Source organism: Diadema antillarum, unplaced genomic scaffold, assembly GCF_040938485.1.
Source record: "Diadema antillarum isolate AM-2024a unplaced genomic scaffold, OU_Dant_1.0 seq00001373_RagTag, whole genome shotgun sequence".
NCBI classification, from domain to species: Eukaryota; Metazoa; Echinodermata; class Echinoidea; order Diadematoida; family Diadematidae; genus Diadema; species Diadema antillarum.
In genome coordinates, this window is record NW_027272134.1 from 871,541 (window position 1) to 892,457 (window position 20,917).

The 20,917-nt window shown below is 39.2% G+C and overlaps 1 protein-coding gene and 1 non-coding gene across 2 annotated transcripts in view; one reads left to right on the plus strand and one right to left on the minus strand.

Annotated features, from left to right (window-relative positions):
- The window catches only part of LOC139708775 (E3 ubiquitin-protein ligase DTX4-like), a 66,695-nt gene extending 46,930 nt beyond the window's left edge, over positions 1–19,765 (minus strand). Inside the window, exon 1 of the mRNA XM_071620725.1 lies at positions 19,468–19,765. Coding sequence (XP_071476826.1) covers positions 19,468–19,708 — 241 coding nt within the window. The 5' untranslated portion in view covers positions 19,709–19,765. The remainder of the gene's footprint in view (positions 1–19,467) is intronic.
- On the plus strand, positions 11,300–11,372 carry Trnat-ggu (transfer RNA threonine (anticodon GGU)). The gene has a single exon. It is a non-coding gene; the product is annotated as a tRNA-Thr (tRNA).
- Positions 19,766–20,917: the final 1,152 nt, after the last annotated feature.

The window sequence follows — 20,917 nt, forward strand, 5'->3', positions numbered from 1 at the left end:
TAATTCCAAATCAGGATAATTTTGCCATTATCTTGTCAGGATACGTAGTGAAAAGTACGTAGGCAGGAAGCATCCTACACAATCTGGGAGACTTGGATTATTTAGCATTTTATATAAATATGTAGTAAGTATACAGACTGAGCATGTACGCTTCCAAGTCTCTGACATTACCATCATCAGGAATTGAATTGGTTTTCATATCTTGATGCGTATTTGACAAGACAAAATTGCTTTCTGCTTGTCACAAATGGGTTGCGAATAAACAGAGTGATATGAAAGCAATGCGTGCACTTAATCCACATAAGGCTCCTCAATGCATGTATGCAAGTCGATGTAAACGCTTCTTCACTGCCGATTTCATGCACGCTGCCGATTTCATGCACGCTGCCGGCTTACCACAATTCCTGGAATTATGTCTACGACGATGCACCGCTGTCTCTGACTGAAATGTCACACAAGGATTTGAATGTGAAACCGTCTTGTTTTCTGCAAAACTGCTTGAAAGGCACACTAAATGGCTAATAATGCAGTCTGTCTTGGTTGCTGCCTACATACAGCTTCCTGGAGCAGTATAGGGCAGTGGTAGTCGGTGGTATCATCAACCTTTTCCCTGTAAGATACTGAAATCTTCATAGACTTTGTAGACACCCCACAAGTTTCCTGTACACAAAGGGGCAAAACTTTGGAAACTGAAAGATGAAAATGTTTTCGTGTAACATATAAAACAGGCTTGCTCATCCTAGCTGGCAATCATTATTTACACAATTGTAATAATTAAAAACAATTCCCACAACTCCAGGACTTTTCACGGCATTAAACAGATTCAAGCAAATTCCCAATTATCAAGCCCTCTCTAGGGAGAAAAAAAATAACAATATATACAAATCAATAAAGACAGCTTTCAAAAGAGACTACACTCAAAGCAGGTGAAACAACAGCAACAACAGCTATTCGGTAAAGGCTGACAACATTCCATGACCTTAACCAGGACAGCCTACTTTATCCTAACCAACCGACATACATACGTGCACTTCCTTTGTACACTGTCATGACAACCACAAAAGAGTATTAAACTAGGTCCACGGAGTATCTCTTTATCCTTCTTCATGAATCTTTTGCAACCACCTGCCAGTCGCTACAAAAACAGGGAGAACCGAACAATATCTATTTCCCGCCCTATATAAAAATGTCCAGTTCAGTGTATTCTGTGCCCCGGGGTAGTTCTGTCTTCATCTGTCCATGGACTAACTTTCATTGAGTTTCATCTGTACAGAGTGGGAATGACAGGAAGTTCTCAATCTTTATGGATCTCAGTTTCAGCATTTTGTTCAGAAGTCCTTCTCTTCCCTTTTGCTTTCCCTAACACTAAAAAAAAAAAAAAAAATACACACACACAAACAAACTGAAACAAATCTTGTACAATCAGGAGGAAAGTTTCAAATGGAATCACAGTCTCATTTCCTTTGATTCATTAGCCACGGTCACACTGGCAAAAAAATTGCGAAGTTTAAGATGCAAAGTCTATGTAATCTTTGGTCGTCCAACCACACTGTAAGCCAAACTTCTCAATATTTAAGTTCTTGAAGTTTGGGTCACTAGTGCATGTGCATAAGAAAGAAGATAGAGTACACCGTTTGACCGTGAATGATTGTGACATAACAATGCACACAGGTACATCCCACAGAGACACTGCCCGAAAACCATCAATCGATGGGGCAAACAGGTGATGGACTGGTCATGTGACAAACTTTGTGAAGTTTCAGGGGTGAGCGTTCAAATATCGGGTCCCTAGTTTAAGTGGGAGCTTTCGCAAGAAGTTTGTAGTCACAGTGGCAAAATTTTGAGTGAAACTGTGCCACTAGTGTCACTGTGACAAATATTATTTTTTTAGTGAGAGCATGCTCAACTTTAATAATTCTACAAATTGCTCAATTTCTGTTTGGTTTTCATGAAATCTCCACAGTTCCCATGATATGAAATTCCTCCACTGACTGCTAAATTTCACAATGAACTAGGAGCGGATTTTTACTCTGTTATCATATAACAACCATGAGATTGGTGATGTAAAACAAAAACCCCATTTCAGGTCATGACATATTTGTGTGTGTGTGTGTGTGTGTGTGTGTGTGTGTGTGTGTGTGTGTGTGTGTGCGTGAGGGACTTTGATAACTAGTGCTTTGATCAAAATGGGGTCTAAAGCAGACATAGGCATGCTTACCTGGTTTCTTAGGAATGATCAAATGCAAAAAATCAATATTGAGGCATTTTCCACCAAAACAGCTACAGGCAATTTATGGACCAGTAAATACATTCTACACCACACATTTGAAAATGCTGGCAGCTTTTTCCTTCTTTTTTTTTTTTTTACTCATTGGTTTTGTGTTTTTGTTGCTCTCACTCATTTGATTTTGTGTCTTTGTTTCTCAAGCCGAGGTAAGGACTCCCCTTTAGTGCTAAACATCATGACTTATTGAGAGAGGCCCATAGAATCAGCTCTGACTAAATATCATCAGCCTACCAATCAGGAGAGCATGATGCATTCAAATACGGCCTGTATAGTCCCATCTAGTTGTAGCACTTCCCAAAGAATCTCATGCATTTTGAGCCAAAGACACTGGTTAGGGGCCTATACCCTGCTTGTAGACAGTGAAAGCTATTTGCTCAGACCAGGGAGAACTTCTAAATACAGCAATGAGTCTTGTTTTTCCCTGAAAGCATTATTATGATAAGCATTTTCAGAGTAAATTTGGTTAGAAGTACTTTTGAAATAGAGTGTATTATTCAAAACGACCACACGCTGATTCCTATACCCCTTTACACTTCGTGTATGCAGGGGGTATAGAAATAACCTACATTTTTAACTCCTGAAATGTGTAAACTTTTTACCCGCTCAGCCAGTTTGTGTAATCAAAAAAAAAGAAAAAAAGAAAAAAAAAAAGGCAGTTGGTGCAATTAACAAAGTTGATTTTGGTTAAACTGCATTCAAATCAAGACTCCCAGCTCTTCTTTTTTATTGTTTTTCCTTTTATTTTGGTCTAAATTACTTCTCACCAGATACTTTACCATATTTTTCACCCTTCCCCAGAAAAGCAGCACGTAAACAAACAAGCATGATTTACTCAAAGCAGATCTGATAATGTGCATTTTGTCTTTGTTCTTTCTTGTCTCTGCAGTGATTTAGCTCTCCCTTGGTTACAAGGAGAAGGTGACTCGTGCTCTGACGAGGAGGGGAGAGTTTTACGACTTGCCATTAACGCATTAAGGTCGCTCCTCGCAGAATCCTCTGCTGTCCCATTTTATCGGCGCAGGGAAGCATCAACGCGGTCCTAAAACAAATCCCGCAAATGCTAGTTCAACAAAACACTGGAGAAGAGCAACATACCACTGCTACGAACACCAGTAAGGTCACATGACTACCCGGTAATAAGGCGAAGAACGTGCGAGGTTTCTTTCTATTCATGAGAAGGACGTCTCTGCTGTAAGTGAATGAAGCACTCGCTTGGCGTTGCTTGAAAGCCAAAAGAAATTCATCCTAATCTCAAAAGGTTGATCAGACAGGGACATCATATGGTAAAATATTCTTGGTATATCACACTTTAAATTCAAAGTTATCTTCATTCAAAGCTTAAAGCACATCTAATGGACAGTTAAGAATTTATAAATATACATACGTAAACCACATATATCTTTTTATCACATGGAGAATATTACAGGGTTATCTTCCTGTTTTTGTTTCTGTTTTTTTGTTTTTGTTTTTGTTTTTGTTTTTTGTGGGTTTTTTTTTTGGTGGGGGGATGGGAGAGGGGTTGCTACAGACTACTAGGGTATGCACCATGTCACAACGAACCAAAATGTAAGAAACTTAAATACTGTACAAGTACATATTTTCGTGCGATTAATTTTTAGCGCTTGGCTGGGTGAGAAGAGTTTCGCATGTTTTTGATTCCGCGGAATCAAGACACCAAGTACAGGAACATACGGCAAACAAAATTATTCATGTGATTTCATTTTCGCGCTGGTTTCTGGTTGCGCGAAATGCACAAAAATTTTCAACACCGCGAAAATTTCCACTTTTACAGTAAAACTTTATTTTCAAGGGAGACAGAATGGTACCAATTACTCAAGAAAGAACACAAGCCATTGGAGGTAAAAAGCGTTGAAATTACATGTATACACTACAATTTAATCATTTAGTCATTTAGCCTTTTTCCAGCTTCATCCATTTTAATTCACAAAGTTTCTACTGGGCAAGTTGCAGACAAGCTTGGTTTATTTTGAAAATTACTTAACTGACCATGTCCTTTCTCGATACGTTCAATGACCCAAAGAAAAGCCGAGAAACTCCCTAATTTTCGAAACACCAACTTTAAATCAACGGAACATGGGACACAGACGGGATGAAAGCCTAACTTTCGTATTTAAGTTTACCGATTTCAATATGCATTCCAGTTTGTGACAACACAGGAATTTTGAAGTTACATTATAATTATATAACATGGAATGGTGAGTGATGAAATATAATTGGTGAAAAGTGTGGCAAGATATTGCAAAATGTGCTCATTTGAGACAGCTATTTGATACTTGTAACAAGCAAAAGATACGTGTGTACCTACACTATACTCAAATCTTGCCCACAGTCCCAAAAATATTTGTTAGAATGTTGCCTGTTCAATGCTTCTTTCATTTTTTTTTTCTTTTGATCTGAAGGAGGTAAGTTACATTACAGCTGTACATGCTCAAAATTATCAAAAAGGGTGTCGCCTGTTCAATGCTTCTTCCTTATTTTTTTCTTTTTCTTTTGCTATAAAGGAGGAAAGTTACAACATTACATGCTCAAAATTACCGGTATCTAAAAAAATGTCGCCTGTTCAACGCTTCTTTCATTTTTGTTCTTTTCTTTTTCTTTTGCTCGATAAAGGAGGCAAGTTACAACATTACATGCTCTGCTTGTGACAGAATATGAGCATAATGAATAAGATGGAGATTTAGGCTGATAACTACATCATGTATGAACGGGGATCATCATGAGATATGCTCTCTTTACTCACTGTCTGTCTGCTCTCTTCTTTGTATCATTCGTTTGTCTTTGTTTGTCTTTGTTTGTATCGTTCGTTCCCTCTCTCTCTCCATCTCTGATACAGCACATTCTCCCCCACTCTCCTTCCCTCGCCTCTCAAAGTTTCTTGGAGAGTAGCAGGAGGCAATGACTGCTGAATTCCCTTGCTTACGTCACCGGAGGTATGTACGCGAGAATCATACCATTTCTATCTCAACCCCTCCCCCCTTCCCCCCCCCCCCCCCCCCAAAAAAAAAAGGAAAAATCTTCATAAACATTCCCCTTACTTTTAATAGCCAGGCTATGTTTAGATCCAAGACTTTCAATTCAAGAGGATTTTTTTTTTCTTTGTCTTCCGTTTTCCCCAGTTAATCAGTTTTTGTCCGTTTCCCCAAGAGAGGAAGTCAAAGACGACGTAGAATAGAGGGAAAGTGAAAATGGGGGTGGAGGAGGTTGGAAGGCAAGAGCTATTCCCATTCTTTAGGAATTACTTGCAGTTTCAAGTGGGATCCTTACGTACACAGCACAAAGTTCAATTGTGTTATCGTACATGTACATAAAAATTTACTTCAAGTCAGTCTGATCATGTGTTTCTTCTCCTATGCAGCGATACCACACGACTACAGTAATCCCTGTATTTGTGGCTATAAACACCCTCTCTGAATAGGAAAAAAGGCAAATTAATTTTTGGATGCATATAGATTATAAAGAAAATAACTTCACTTTCACATAAGCTAATTGAATAAAATAATCTTCCTTTTGTTTACCTGATCTTGATATACTTGGCAGACTTTCAGAGTATCACAATACCACAGTGAGAGATTTTTTCTTTTGTTCAAACCAGACTCAACAGACTTTTCAGACTTGACGTAAACATTCCGGATTAGAACAACTTTTGATTTCAATATGTCGGATAAAAGCGCATGGAGATAGAAGGCAAGCACAACTTTAGACGAGCGCAATTTTAGAACAAGCAATATCAGTCTCCATAACTATCTAAACTAAAAAAAGAAGAAGAGTATAAGCTAAAATGAAGGTTGTGTACAGAAGTTCTTTGTTTGATAATCAAGTCAATCACACACTGGAGAATCCGCCATGCACACAAACCCTTTTTTCGCTTTTGCCAGCAACATCTCGTGTGCTGGAGAGGCAGAGGCAGGTGATACCCACGGCTGTTTTGAAACCGACGTCCCGAATCGATACAGCCCACACTCTCAGCCCCATGGGCTATATTGTATAATGTTCTCCCGCTCTCCTATCGACGAGCAGAGAAAGCCGAGAGTAAGTTATCTCTAACCCCCAAACACTTAACCTGGATTCCCGGGGCTGACAATATTGCTTGGAATTCATCAGTCCACAGAATCGACATCCCTTGGCCTACATTATGATGATAAGAAAGGATGCCCGATGGGTTTTAATTTTTGTGAAGATAAAGAGCCCCTTATTCAATTACAAAGTGTACACTGTATAAAGGCTGAACCATGATTGCGGTCTACTCTTAATCATGTTTTTGCCAAAAGTATCTATGTGCTAAATGCCATTTCTTATGTAATTTTTTTTTCTCTTTGTTACAGAACAGAAACGGAAGTTTCAAAATAAAGGTAGCTACTGTAATGAGGGATTGGTATACATAAGAAATGCAACAGAACATACTGTCCTTGGTTGAGCATTAACTTAAAAAAAAATTCAAAATAGATAGGCACATTAAAAAAATGCCACTGCACTACATGCAGTATACATCTGCGAATGGAATACAAAATAGCTCTCTAGAATAAGACTTGAGTCAAAAATAGTCACCAAACGTGGACTTGACAACTTCCTGTCACTGCCGTTCAAATGAGAGTTAAGGAGCTCATTCCCTCATTCACATTTTCTCTTTTTCAGAAGAAAAGTCATGAAAATGAAGCAATATTTCAAAAAATGTGAGTCTGATTAATCTGCTACATTGATGTTAACATATGCCGGAAGCCATACAAATGATGCTCAAGGACAATACAATCGTTGACCATGGCTATTAAACCAACAAAATACTGTAGATCATACAGTACACACAGTATACAGGTAATAACATATTTTGTACACACGTTTGTGACAATTAGAAGGAAGCTGCATATATATATAGTGCGTAATCCATCCCTATAGCTGTGAATGTGAATGACACACTGACCATTCGCTGGTACACTCCCCATAGAGAAAATGATATCAAAATAATCTTTTAAGGTACGCAAGGGTCTGTTGTTATTAAGGCTCTATCATTTCACATTTTTGTGGCTTAATATTTCCTCAATTGTGTCTTTGGCCTCACATTAAACATAAATTAACATTGTTATTGTTCTGCTGCTCTGCACTTACCCATGGTGTAAAACGAGGACACACACACGAACTTTACATTTAAACAGTCTGCTTTTGCATGCTTTTGCATGTTCATGTTTGTAGGTCCTCGATTAACATTATTGTAATACATCCAATTGTAAGTCCTCGGTTGGATGGTAATACTAACAAGGAAAAGTAGAAATTACGCGGTGCGTAATATATGTCCCCGCCGGAAGTAGCATTTAATAGCAAAATGTACAATATAGGTAAAAAGATGAAGGTCAAAGGTCAAAGAAGTCAAAGGTCAAAATTCTATGTAGAAGTTTTGAAGCCCTCACCTAGTGCCATCACATAAAGCAAACGGAATCGAAATCGGGTTAGAAATGGCGAAGGAGTAGCATTTTGTAGCCAATGTACAATATAGGTTCAAAAATCAAGGTCAAAGGTCAAAGAAGTCAAAGGTCAAAATTCTGTGTAGAAGTTTTGAAGCCCTCACCTAGTGCCATCACTTAAAGCAAACGGAATTGAAATCGGGTTACAAATGGCGAAGGAGTAGCATTTTGTAGCAAAATGTACAATATAGGTCAAAAATCAAGGTCAAAGGTCAAAGAAGTCAAAGGTCAAAATTCTGTGTAGAAGTTTTGAAGCCCTCACCTAGTGCCATCATATAAAGCAAACGGAATCAAAATCGGGTTAGAAATGGCGAAGGAGTAGCATTTTGAAGCAAAATGTACAATATAGGTCAAAGGTCAAGGTCAAAGGTCACAATTGAAATTCTGTATAGAAGTTTCAAAGCTCCCATGTAGTGCTATCATATAAAGCAAACAGAATCAAAATCGGGTTAGAAATGGCGAAGGAGTAGCATTTTGAACATTTTGATCACACACGGACGCACACACGGACGGACACACGGACGGACGCACGGACGCACGGACGGACACACACACGTACGGAGCCCGTTTCATAGTCCCCTGCTCGAACTCGTTTGGCGGGGACAATATACGAATGAGTCCTCGGTTGACAAGAGTCCTACTGACACACAGGTCCTCGGTTATGTGGTAAAATTCTTACAGGTAAAACAGGTCCTCGGTTTCCACCGTAGACACGTATCATGTGTGTGTGTGTGTGTGTGTGTGTGTGCATGCATACATGTACAAACTACATTGTATATTTGTCCCCGCCGAACGAGTTCGAGCAGGGGACTATGAAACGGGCTCCGTACGTGTGTGTGTCCGTGTGTCCGTGTGTCCGTCCGTGTGTGCGTCCGTGTGTGATCAAAATGTTCAAAATGCTACTCCTTCGCCATTTCTAACCCGATTTTGATTCTGTTTGCTTTATATGATAGCACTACATGGGAGCTTTGAAACTTCTATACAGAATTTCAGTTGTGACCTTTGACCTTGACCTTTGACCTATATTGTACATTTTGCTTCAAAATGCTACTCCTTCGCCATTTCTAACCCGATTTTGATTCCGTTTGCTTTATATGATGGCACTAGGTGAGGGCTTCAAAACTTCTACACAGAATTTTGACCTTTGACTTCTTTGACCTTTGACCTTGATTTTTGACCTATATTGTTCATTTTGCTACAAAATGCTACTCCTTCGCCATTTCTAACCCGATTTTGATTCCGTTTGCTTTATGTGATGGCACTAGGTGAGGGCTTCAAAACTTCTACACAGAATTTTGACCTTTGACTTCTTTGACCTTTGACCTTGATTTTTTAACCTATATTGTACATTGGCTACAAAATGCTACTCCTTCGCCATTTCTAACCCGATTTCGATTCCGTATGCTTTATGTGATGGCACTAGGTGAGGGCTTCAAAACTTCTACATAGAATTTTGACCTTTGACCTCTTTGACCTTTGACCTTCATCTTTTTACCTATATTGTACATTTTGCTACTAAATGCTACTTCCGGCGGGGACATATATTACGCACCGCGTAATTTCTACTTTTCCTTGTTATGTGATTGTATGTGCATGTGAGTAGTGTGCACACTCAATAATCAAAAACTGCTTCAGTGGGAATGATACTTCTCTGTTGTAGGTGTAATGAAATTCAATGCAACAATATCAATTACTGCAGTATCACCATGAAGGTGACCCTCCCTGGTATCACTTACCAATTAATAATTGGCATCATATCTGGCTTTCAATCTAAATCAGGACAGATTTTGGCTGAAGCACTTCCAAGTTTCACTGGCCGTCATAAAAGTCTACAATGGATATTTCAATCTAGGGAAAGTAATTACAGGAATTTTTCCCTTTACCAGAAGTGTTACTTTTCTCATCAACTATAGATTCTGTGGAGCATGCAGTCTACAAATCTATCATTAGGCAACAGAATGACCACACTGCACTGAATAGAGTTAAAAACACACTTCTTGGCTGTTGTCCACTAGAGTACACAATTTGATGTAAAAATTGTATACCATAGTTGCAAAGAATATACAAAGCCTTGGATGCTTCACAAACCTCCATGACCTAAAATGGAAAGCGGCCTAGCAGTCTTACTCTGGTATATTTTTAATGACGCATGCAGTATAGTAATATTCAAAATAAATTGAATGTAGGGGAGACTATAAAATAAGCAAACATACATAATTTCATTAAAAGCACACAACCCCAAATGCTGAATCGAGATGGTTTCTTGCAAGGTGTACACTTATACTTAAAGAGAGAAGAATTTCTTAACAGAGACCCCAAAGGTGGTATACTAAATGTGACGAATTTCAGGAATCATAGTAGTCAATGTACTAAACAAACAAAACATGTTCCCTATTAGTATTAAGAAGAAAGACAAAATCTGTGCAGATAAACTAGCAGGCATGTCATTTCCAGGGATCTGCTGTGACTGCAGAGCGAATTCAACACACACAACTACATTCTCCAGGCAATCCATACTGTATAATCAATCTACTGCTCTCTGGTTCAAACACACATACACACATACACACATACACACGTATATAAACACTGGTGGTCGTAAGCCAGGCGACACTCACACGTCAGAATTGGGAGGCTCCAAAAAGCAATCAGGGCAGAACTCATTTGTTACATCACTTTACATACCATGCACATAAATAATAGAAAAATGACGCCCAGACCCCAGGAGGCCCATTCTGTATACGTGTCAGAACATGAAGAGATATTATACACTAATCAACGAAGTTTCTCAGAGCCTCATACAGAATCAGGGGGGTTGGGAAGCTTCGCTGGCTGATTAATTTTACATCACTAAAATTGAAAAGAGCGAAAATTGAGAGAGCGATCGCCTGACAATACAACATGCACACATGTGGTTCCACTTCACGACGTACAACACATTGAACACAAATTGCAATATCAATTAATGACAATTTTCGACTAAATGATCCCCAGTCCGATATCGTAGTGATATGCGTGGAAATCAGTTACTTTCTATTTTTCATTTTAAAACAAGATAAATCACTACATCATGCAGTACTGTTTTATTAGGATTACTTTGTTTTGGATATCTCAGCCATTTCAAAACAAATTTTCCTCAAATAAACTTTGAATTCCTCTTAGAATTATATGCTCTTCCATATTTCATAAGAAGTTTCTCATTTGTAAAAAAAAAAAATCATCATAAAAAAAACCTGAAACCTAGAAGCCCCATCTAAAATGAAACTTTACTCTCCCTTTACAGGGACATACATTGTATCAATCATATTTCTGTTGGTTCTCGGAAATATGTAAAACCTATCAGAATGACACGAAAAGAAGGTCATGACATCATCATCATCTTATCTCATTTGCATTTTTAATTCTGTAAAACAAAAAAAAAATTCTTCAAATTCATGAAATTCTTCCATCAAGACGGAAGAATTTCATGAATTTGAATAACTAAGCAGTACCCGCTGCATGCTATAAGGATTAGAACCAACACTTGCTGTCGGGCGAAAGCTCGGTGGTCTAGTGGAGATGACGCCTGTCCGGTGATCAGGAGGTCGTAGGTTCGAATCCTGCTCGAGTTTGTGCACCCTTGATTTTTTTATCATGGCTACTACTAAAACACTGATCAATTCAGTGCTTACCTACGTCGATGTAGGGCAATTTGTCAATCAGTTGCAAAAATTTTTCTCATGCACGAAACTTTCGTGAATTTCGCGAGCCAAGATTCCCATACTACAGTTAATATGCACACAAAATTTTTTGTCTACATTGAATGCCAGTACAATGCCGTAAACTATCATGGTTGACCATGATTGGCCAGGCCACTAAAAAAGCCAATAGCTCAAATTCACAAGAGTTTCGTGCCAATGATTGTTTCTGGTTTTACAGTAAAATGTAAGTCTTCTATCACCACCTTATTAGTTGAAATGTAATGTTATTAGTTGAAATGTGAAACTTTTTTTGGTGTCAAAACTTTCCTAGTTGTGTGGTTTTAGTGAACTCCTACCAACAGCTGCATTCACATTTACTGAAGTTAGCAGTCATCACATCTTCTGTATCATGTCTTCCTCAATTATTTGTGTTTATTTCGATGCATGTAAAATAGGCATATTGCTTTTCCTTTCTTCATGCTATGTTTTGTACACCGACACTCTTCGTTGAAAATGAAAATAAATGCAATCAAATCAAATTACTGTATACGTTGTTATTTTCGCGTACAGATATTTTCGTGAATGACGAGGTCATAGACATTTTCGCAAGATGTTTTTTTCGCGATTCGACCCGACGCTTACCTTAATGCACTATTAACAAAGCAAATGGAGGCATTTTCGCGTGTTGTTAAATTCGCGATCCAACTATGATTCGCGAAATTCGCGAAAATTAAACCCTCGCGAAAATAACAGCTTACACAGTAAATGCATCTCAATGAAAAAAAAAAATCAGACTTATCTGCTAGCATTCACATACATGGCAAAAAAAAAAAAAAAGATAATAATGTAATAATAAGTTGGCTGATGACTGCATATCATGCCTTAACAATGACCAGTGGTAGAGTGTGATCCCAGGCATCTGAATTTGTGGACCTAATGTAGAAAGTTGCATTGTGGGATTTTTTTTTTTTTTCATGTGCCCTTCAAACAGGCTGCAAAAGCAAATTAACAGGAGTTTCAACAACAACAACAAAACATTCATGATGAGTATCATGAGAGTCAAAGATATTTCTAGTGGTTTTCATACTGCAGCCAACACCCCCCCCCCCCCCCAAAAAAAAAAAGATTTTACAAAAAGCTTTCAATTTTGAGTGTGTATCTCTTTGTTGCTTTTGTTGAATTTAAAGGCACATGGTCCCGGTGGTTTAGTCAAATGCGTACACGGGCGCACGGCGCAAGTTTCCTATATAGAGACCTATGCTATCGACTCCTCTTTAGCGCTTATGCTGTGACCCACTTCCCCGAGTCCGAAGAAGTTCGATCCACTGTAGTCAATCACAGTTCACAGATCACAGTTCGGCTCGTGATTCGGCTGAGAGGGATGACAGCTTCAGCAAACTTCTTTTATGAAGTCATAATAAGAAGCACATATGCACACACCCTGACATTACTACAGACTGCGTGATGCGCAGAGAAGACAACTAAGGCAACGTTACTAAGCAACACCTATGCACTTAACTCTTGATGACAGCTCAACTTCGCTAATCTTAGTATCAATGCTAACGGTGATCCGCAGTATCATCAACAGCGCCCTCTACACTACTGGGACTATGCGCCTTCAAGAGACAACTTGAGTATGGCGAGGCATTTAACTATAAGCAGAAGCTTGATAGGCTTGCACTTCCAAATTAGTTTATCAAACCTTGTTCATTCTCATCTCATGTTTTGACGACAGGGATATTAGAGGCTGGTAATTATCTGAGATATTGGACCTCGGCACAACAATAAAAAAAAATAATAACAATAATAAAAGACACATCAGCCACGAGAAAAAGAGACAGAGGAAAGCATTTCCAGAGAGAGTGAAAAAAGACGAAGAATGAGGAAGGAGACAAAAAAAAGAAATAACAAAAGCAGAGCATGGAAAAAAGAAAAGGACTGAAGAAAGCAGAAAAAAAGGAAACAAACAAAAAAAAAGGAATGCAGAAAAAGGGCAAAGAACAAAAGGAACAAGAAAGAAAAAGAAAGAGAAAATCAGAAAAAATAGAGCAGAAAAAAGAGGAAAAATGGTGAGCAAGAAAAAACAAAAATAGAAGAAACTAAAAGTAAATCAAAGCTAAAAGTTGCAACCTTTGCAAAAGAAACAAAAAAAAAAAAGGTTCTAATTTCATGACAGATAACTAACTGTATTCGTGGTTCCTCTGCGGAAACAAATTCCTTGAATGATCAACCAAACAGTTCACTGGGGATGAATAATAATGGAGCTTTCAATCTCAGATCTACCACCCACGATCTTCATCGTGCCAGATTGCGGTATAAATATTTCACAGCAAGTACATAAATCATTCAAACTGGAGTTTTAACCAGTACAGACCTTTCTTTTCCAAACCCTTATAAATTCCTTAAGAAATCAATTTCAAGAACATGTGTCATCTTTGGAGTATGAAACAGGTATAGGACATATACAGCTGTATTATGTCAAATGATTACTAGTTGCATATAATGTAATGAGCCCTTTGTGCCTTCTTTTGACATCCAAGAAAATTTCATTGCAGATCATAATTACATAGTCTTTACAGGGTTTTCAGCTTTAAAAAAAAAACAATGCCATGTATGGCTGCGGGGATGAAGAGTGTTTGCCATGCAAATTTCTTTTTTATTCGGCTGCAATACGTCTGTCATACTCTGACCCCGTTCTTTCCTGCCTAAATTGGTCTTAAAACAGTCGGGGTAGAGGTTACGTTTCCATCACATAATTGACCTGTCTGAAATTTTTACCTCACTGGTGAGAAATCTGACGCTATGAGCTACTTCATATCCATTTCTATTTAAATCTAATTAGTAGCAACCCCCATTCCTATAAAAAAAGAAAAGAAAAAAAGAAGAAGCTATTACTTTGATTGAATTCAACAAAATCTGAAGTCCAGTCTCGGATCTTCATTTTAGTGTTTGTGTTTGTTTCTTTCCCGATGATATTCAATTGCATGCTGGGAATTGCATATTTCCTGAGCCAGGATGGATGGATCCATGTATAATGTGGGGTATAATGTGGTTGCTTACAAACCAGGACATGCTCCACCATGAAGGTTAGGTTTCATATTGGTCACCCTCAAGTAATTCCACCAGTAATAAAACTAATTTTCAAATAACACTCACACTTAAACCTCTAATATGGATCCCTGTCTGTATTATTAATGCTGTAGTTTGCCAACCAGGACATTCTCTACCACGAAGGTTGGGTTTTATATTGGTCACCCGCCTTGAGTCATTCCACAATTTAAAAAATGATTTTGTTAAATTTTTTGTTCAAATTACATGTACAATCATGCTTTGATTAACTCTAAAAGTAAACAAACAAATCAATTATTTGACCAAAAGTCTCAGCATAGTGGCAGATGAGATAGTGAGCCACTCCCATTTATTGGGCAGCACCTGAATTAAGGACTTCCAGTGATTGTATTTACGGCTGAGCAGTTGACCACTTAATCAGGTACTCTGGTTAATTGGATAAAGTCTGCACTCACTGATCCTGGATGCAATTAAGTATAGAGCACTGGACACAATAATATGAAATGGAAACAAAAGACTTGTCTGAAACATGGCACTGTATACAACAACAACAAAAAACCCTCTTTATGTAGACAAAAAGCATGTCATACACAAAGACTAAACAATAATTACAATCCAGCTCCATTATTTAGTATTATATAAAATAGTAGAGGAGGATGCTGTTTTCCGACATTGAACACTGTGGCATTTCTGACATCCATTATGATAATCCACTGAAACCATACAAATTTTGTCCTTGAGCATACAACTGTGTAGATGCGTGTATAGATCGCTATCTATGTACAAATGTACCAAACGGGGATGACTGCTATGATTTGCTAGTCGACAAGTCTTATCGCAAGGATATCACTACTGATTGGAAAAGTTGTCCTTGAACATCAGCAACACATCCTTCAAAACCATCACCACAGATACGCCATGACAGAGACTCATTTATATTGCCATCACCACATGGTCTGTCAATATCCATTCTGACATGTCAACAAGATGGAATAGGCAACAGTATACTAATTGCAGAGTGCCAACGCAAATTAACAAGGACACATACAAACTGTGACAGTGTGTGAGGGCGATGAAATGCTTGCATGGACAAAAGAGGCCACAAATGATTGTGATTCACAATTGAGACTTGTACCCCTTTCAGTAACTCATGCATTTTTGGCCAGCTCCTGGCCCGAGCTAAATTGGCCCGCGCCAAGCAGTAAAAATTGCGTTCAGTAACTACAGCGAAGCAGCACTACTTTTACGATGACCCATTCACGAACCTGGCCACGTAAGGGATAACTCATACCATGGTAACTGAACGTGCGCTCTGGCGGAGGCACGGCCAGGAAATTGTGACCTTTCACCGTGCAAGGACTTTTGGCCCGCACCTGGCCCTGCTATCGTTCATAAACTCTTCGATCGGCACCAGGCCCATGCCTGGCCCGTGCCTGGTGCTAGGCTGCTGCAGCACCAAAATAGTCCGCGCCTGGCGTGGGCCACTTTGCCCGAGCCAGGAGGGTTACATAAAAGGGGTATTAGTGCACTTATGACATCGTAACAGCACAGCTCGACACTAACTTTTTCTTTTGGTGGTCCAACACTGATATTTGGTGACCCCATCAGGTCACCAACACTATATCTTTCCTTAATAAGTGGTGGCCTGGCATCTATTTGTCAAGACCTTAACAGATATTTGTTATCATTTTCTCTTGACTGAAAAACTCTGGGTGCAGGCTATGCTTTCTTCTTCTGGAAGAGAGCAAAAACATAGTATACGAGATTATTTCTACACAATATTGTCATCATAAAAATATGACCAATGACAAACGAAGCGGTCAAGATTGACCAGGGCAAAACCTGGCACAGTTTTCGCCAATATGCGTCGTAGTAGCTTGGCTTGCAGCACGTTGTACAATTCCTATGCAATATGCGCGTTCTCTGCGATCTTCAGCTGAACGCCTTCATATGGCTTGCGAACGCTGCGTAAGCGCCAATTCCCATTGTGAAAGCATGGGAAAATAGCAGGCGCACATGCACGGTGACTGACTGCAAACAGGGATCGCAACTCTGGTGGTGTTGTTGATGTCTTTCTTGTGTTTTTCCGATTTTTTCGATGGTAACATCCACTTCCAGAAAAAATGGCGGCCCACAGCGGCTCGCAAAAGTTTTATCTTATGTGAGGATATGTTTTCAAGATCAACGAACATCGGGAAAATAACAAAATATCCAGTTTCTTAGACCCTTGTTTCCTAAGTGTGATGTTAAGAAGTACCGAAAATAAAATTTTGGATGTGATGTTGTCATTTAGGTGAGAAAATTTCACTTTTGTTGGAGATTGTGCCCATATTATCGGTTGTTTTTTGTAGATTGGTAGTGTCCTAGTATATGTGTGGTATGCATGTATGGAGTATGTTGCCGTGTTTAGTGGTACTTGTATATTACGGAATATGTTGTACCTGCCGTGAATGTGCTCACGGCCGCATACTGCCAAAATTACCTCCAATTTTCGGCCAGCCTCCAAAATTCAGACGCTTATCACTTATCACAAGCCAGCAAATTATATTGTCACAACACACATATATCACATTGTTTCACATACTGGCACACTCGTTCACCACAGGAAAGTGCCCGAGTCACCTCCAAAAATCCATCTAAAATTCCAAATTTTGCTGTCAAAAACGCAGAATCGCCGCAACTTTTCCAAAGCGCGCGCGAATTAGGTCCCGTGTAAAGAATCGGGGTTGCCAAAAAAGCACTAAAAATTGAAAAATTACGCCGTTCTGTTGCGAGATTTTTTGCTTATCGCAAGCTCAGATAATGGTATCCTCAAAAACACAAAAGAAAAACAAAATCTCCGCACATGCTGATGCAGTGAATAACTGTACAGGGGCTGAATGCAAGTGCAGAGTCCCCAAAATTTGGACACGAACAAGCGCCGCAACATCCCCGATGCAACCTTGCGCCAACAAGGTATAGCGCGCGCTCATTTTTCAGAGGCCTTGTATGCGTATTGACATTGCGCGCGTGTCCCAATTTTGGAGAGGCTGTCCGAATTTTGGGGAATTGACAAAGTGATAATATTTGGGGATTCTGTGAAATTTTATGATGTATCTAACAAAATCAACATTGGAAAAAAGCAGGTTGATATATCTAACATAAATTATAATAGATATGCGCGCGTGTCCCAATTTTTGAGAGGCTGTCCGAATTTTGGGGAATTGACAAAGTGATAATATTTGGGGATTCTGTGAAATTTTATGATGTATTTAACAAAATCAATATTGGAAAAAAGCAGGTTGATATATTTAACATAAATTATAATAGATATAATTTTGCAGAGTATTATTTGAGTTGAACAAATGTTGCAAAAAAGTTTAAGTGTCCAAAAATTGGGGGTTTTACTCTATATGAAATTGTATTTAGGTTGGCTAAACATTGATAGAAGTTCCTGGTTGCAATAACTTATATATTATCTGAATTATGCATTTCAATTTCGTGAGAGCCAAGATTTTCAAAATCAGAATGCACGTAAAAGTTTTTGTCTACACTGAATGCTAGTGGCAATATGCGAAAAGTAAATGTCTCAAAAAAGGCTGTCAGCTCCAGTTCACAAAAATTTCATGCCACGAAAATATCTTGCTTTACAGTATAACAATCTTTGAAACCTTCGTGAGCTTCCCCAGCTCAATGACAAAATACCCGAGTGAGTGACTACACGTACGTGACTGAGTGACAGTATCCGAGTAGACTACCTAGATAGAATTCTACTTGACCGAAAGATCGGTCTGTACTGTATCTGGTCGTCGGGAATATGTTCCGCGGAGACTGCGTCTGGCTTCATGGATCCAGCGATAACGTCAAAAAAATAAAAGACTCCTCCAGACAGACGGATCTTTCTGTCTAGAGACAATGAGTAGAGTTCTACTACATAGCTTCACTCGACTAAAAAGCAAACAAACAACCATACATCATCACTGGAATCACAGGCAGAATGAGCTGAGGTAGCCGAGACAAAAATGACTCAATCAAGCACAAAGAGACAGACTTGTAAACACATCTACGTAAACAGTTCTGATAGTGATACTCTTTATCACTCACAGGTAAACCTACGGCCTACACTGCAGCTAGCTGTACTTCATAGACATATCATTCTCAAGATCTCATCCACACACTTCGATTACTTTATACGTGTGTGTGTAATATGTGTGTGTACTGAGCCAAGGGCAAGGTTGACCGAAAGATCGGTCTGTATCTGTCCGTCGGGGAATGTTCCGCGGAGACTGCGTCTGGCTTCACGGATCCCCTCCGTATACAGACCGAAGTCAATGATTGCGGCTCCTGTGTGGAGCAGTCGCGCACAGATCAAACGTTACGATAAACCAAATTTCAGACAGCTTTTTTACATTCAAACAAGTTTGACATGACATGACACATTATGCAGCAATATTTGGGATAAATTTCTCAATTGTGCAATCGAAATACGCAGACATTTTATCGATATCGCAACATCGCCGTTCGCAAGCTGTAAGTCGCCATTTTGAATCTGTAAGCCAATCACATGCGAGGTACGTGTTTTAGTAAAACAAACACGTATAAACTACCTCGCATGTGATTGGCTAATAGATTCATACTGTATGTTTCTGCAGTTTGAACGTGACGACGCGACAGGCTGTGTTTTACGTTGAAAATTCTACTAAAATTTTGGATTATTCATTAATCTGGTGAGTTTAATGTATTCTTAAAAAGCTAATTTCACTATACAAGCTTAAATTTGCCGACCTAGGGCCGTGAATTAGACGCAATCGAGAAGGGTGAGGTACCTCACCTAATTTTCCATAGAGACAGTGGTTAAGAACATCCACACAGCAATGGGTACTGCAACCTTCCGTCTGTCTACGGAGGACAGCGTTAATGGCAAAATATAAAAAGAGTCCTCCGGACAGACGGATCTTTCTGTCTAAGGGCAAGGTACCTGTACTTGTGCGGACTTGCTGCATCGCTGCGAAGTCGATTTCGTACGATGACAACGCAGGTTCGATGTCCCCTAATGATACGGTCTCGTCTCTTCCATACGCTGCCTCGAGTCCAACGACGACGGCGGGATCGTATGCCCGCCACCGACCATGGTCAGAAAACCATTCCCACACGACTACATGGCCGGTGTCCATGTTGTTTACGTTCTTGTCACCTTCGTTTTGTTGCCCCTCATTCATTGCCACAGATTTCGCCGGTCCATCGCTTTCCCTTGCGGTGTTGCGGCGAGGGGATAGGACGGGATCACTGCTGCTTCGGAAGCAAGCCGTAGTCATTGCTTGCTCGGCGCTCGTACGTACGTGCAATGAAACGAAGTAGACTGCCAGTACAAGTCTCGACTAGATACTCGCATTTCAAAACAAGGCAATCGGGACAGCGAAATGAATTGCGCAATACTAACGGTGGTGGCACTCTTCCGTGTTCAACAACAATGCTGCTTGAGCAGCTGCAGGTCGTGAGCTACGAGTATTATGGGTAGGGCCTATATGTGTCTGGATTTTAGCAGGGAGGACCTCCCTGATTTTAGCAAGATCAGTGAACCCAGACGTCTTGTTTCAGCTTCTTACATATTTTTCAGTTGTCGATGATCACAGAACATACGTTTTGTCTCAAGGAAGCCAGAACAACGTATGAACTTAGTGTATTCATATTCTGAGACTGTACGATTGCTATTACATGACTATATTTCAATTCCACTTCCAAATCCAAATAATACAGTCATGTACAATTTGTACATTGTATTGAAAAATTAAGCATCCAGTGATACTCGATCTATAGTAGTTGTATGTTACGATTGTTTGGTCGTATTGTTCATACGATTAGTTAACCTTGCTTGCCAATTTGTATATCACTGTATATATGTTTAGTAGGTATAGACTATTTTATATACATCATTGTAATATATCACAAACATGTATTCTTTGTCATTGTAATGACCGTATCTTGTATTTATGTGTTGTACTCTCATACCCCGGAATGGGGTCGGAAGAGTCAATAAAATCTCTCAATAAAATCTCTATTGATGCGGCGGTATGAGTGTAAAACAATTTGATGGTGAAGTTTGAGGAAAATCGGACAATGAATCCTTACAGAAGCAATTAATCTTCACAGTTTCCGTGTCATCGCACCATCGCTGGATGAGAAGATTACAGCTCGGACCTCACTGCAGGACTCATGTTTTGAACTTTTGAATGGATTGTCCAATTTTCCTCAAACCTCACTATTGTGTTAATTTTGATATCACAAGTCTTCTCTTAATATTGCTGCATTCACTCAATCCACATAATATTTGGTTGCGCTGAATTCCTTGTGTGTGTTTTTTTTTGTGTATGTGCGTGTGTGTGTGTGTGTGTGTGTGTGTGTGTATGTGTGTGTGTATGTGTTTGTGT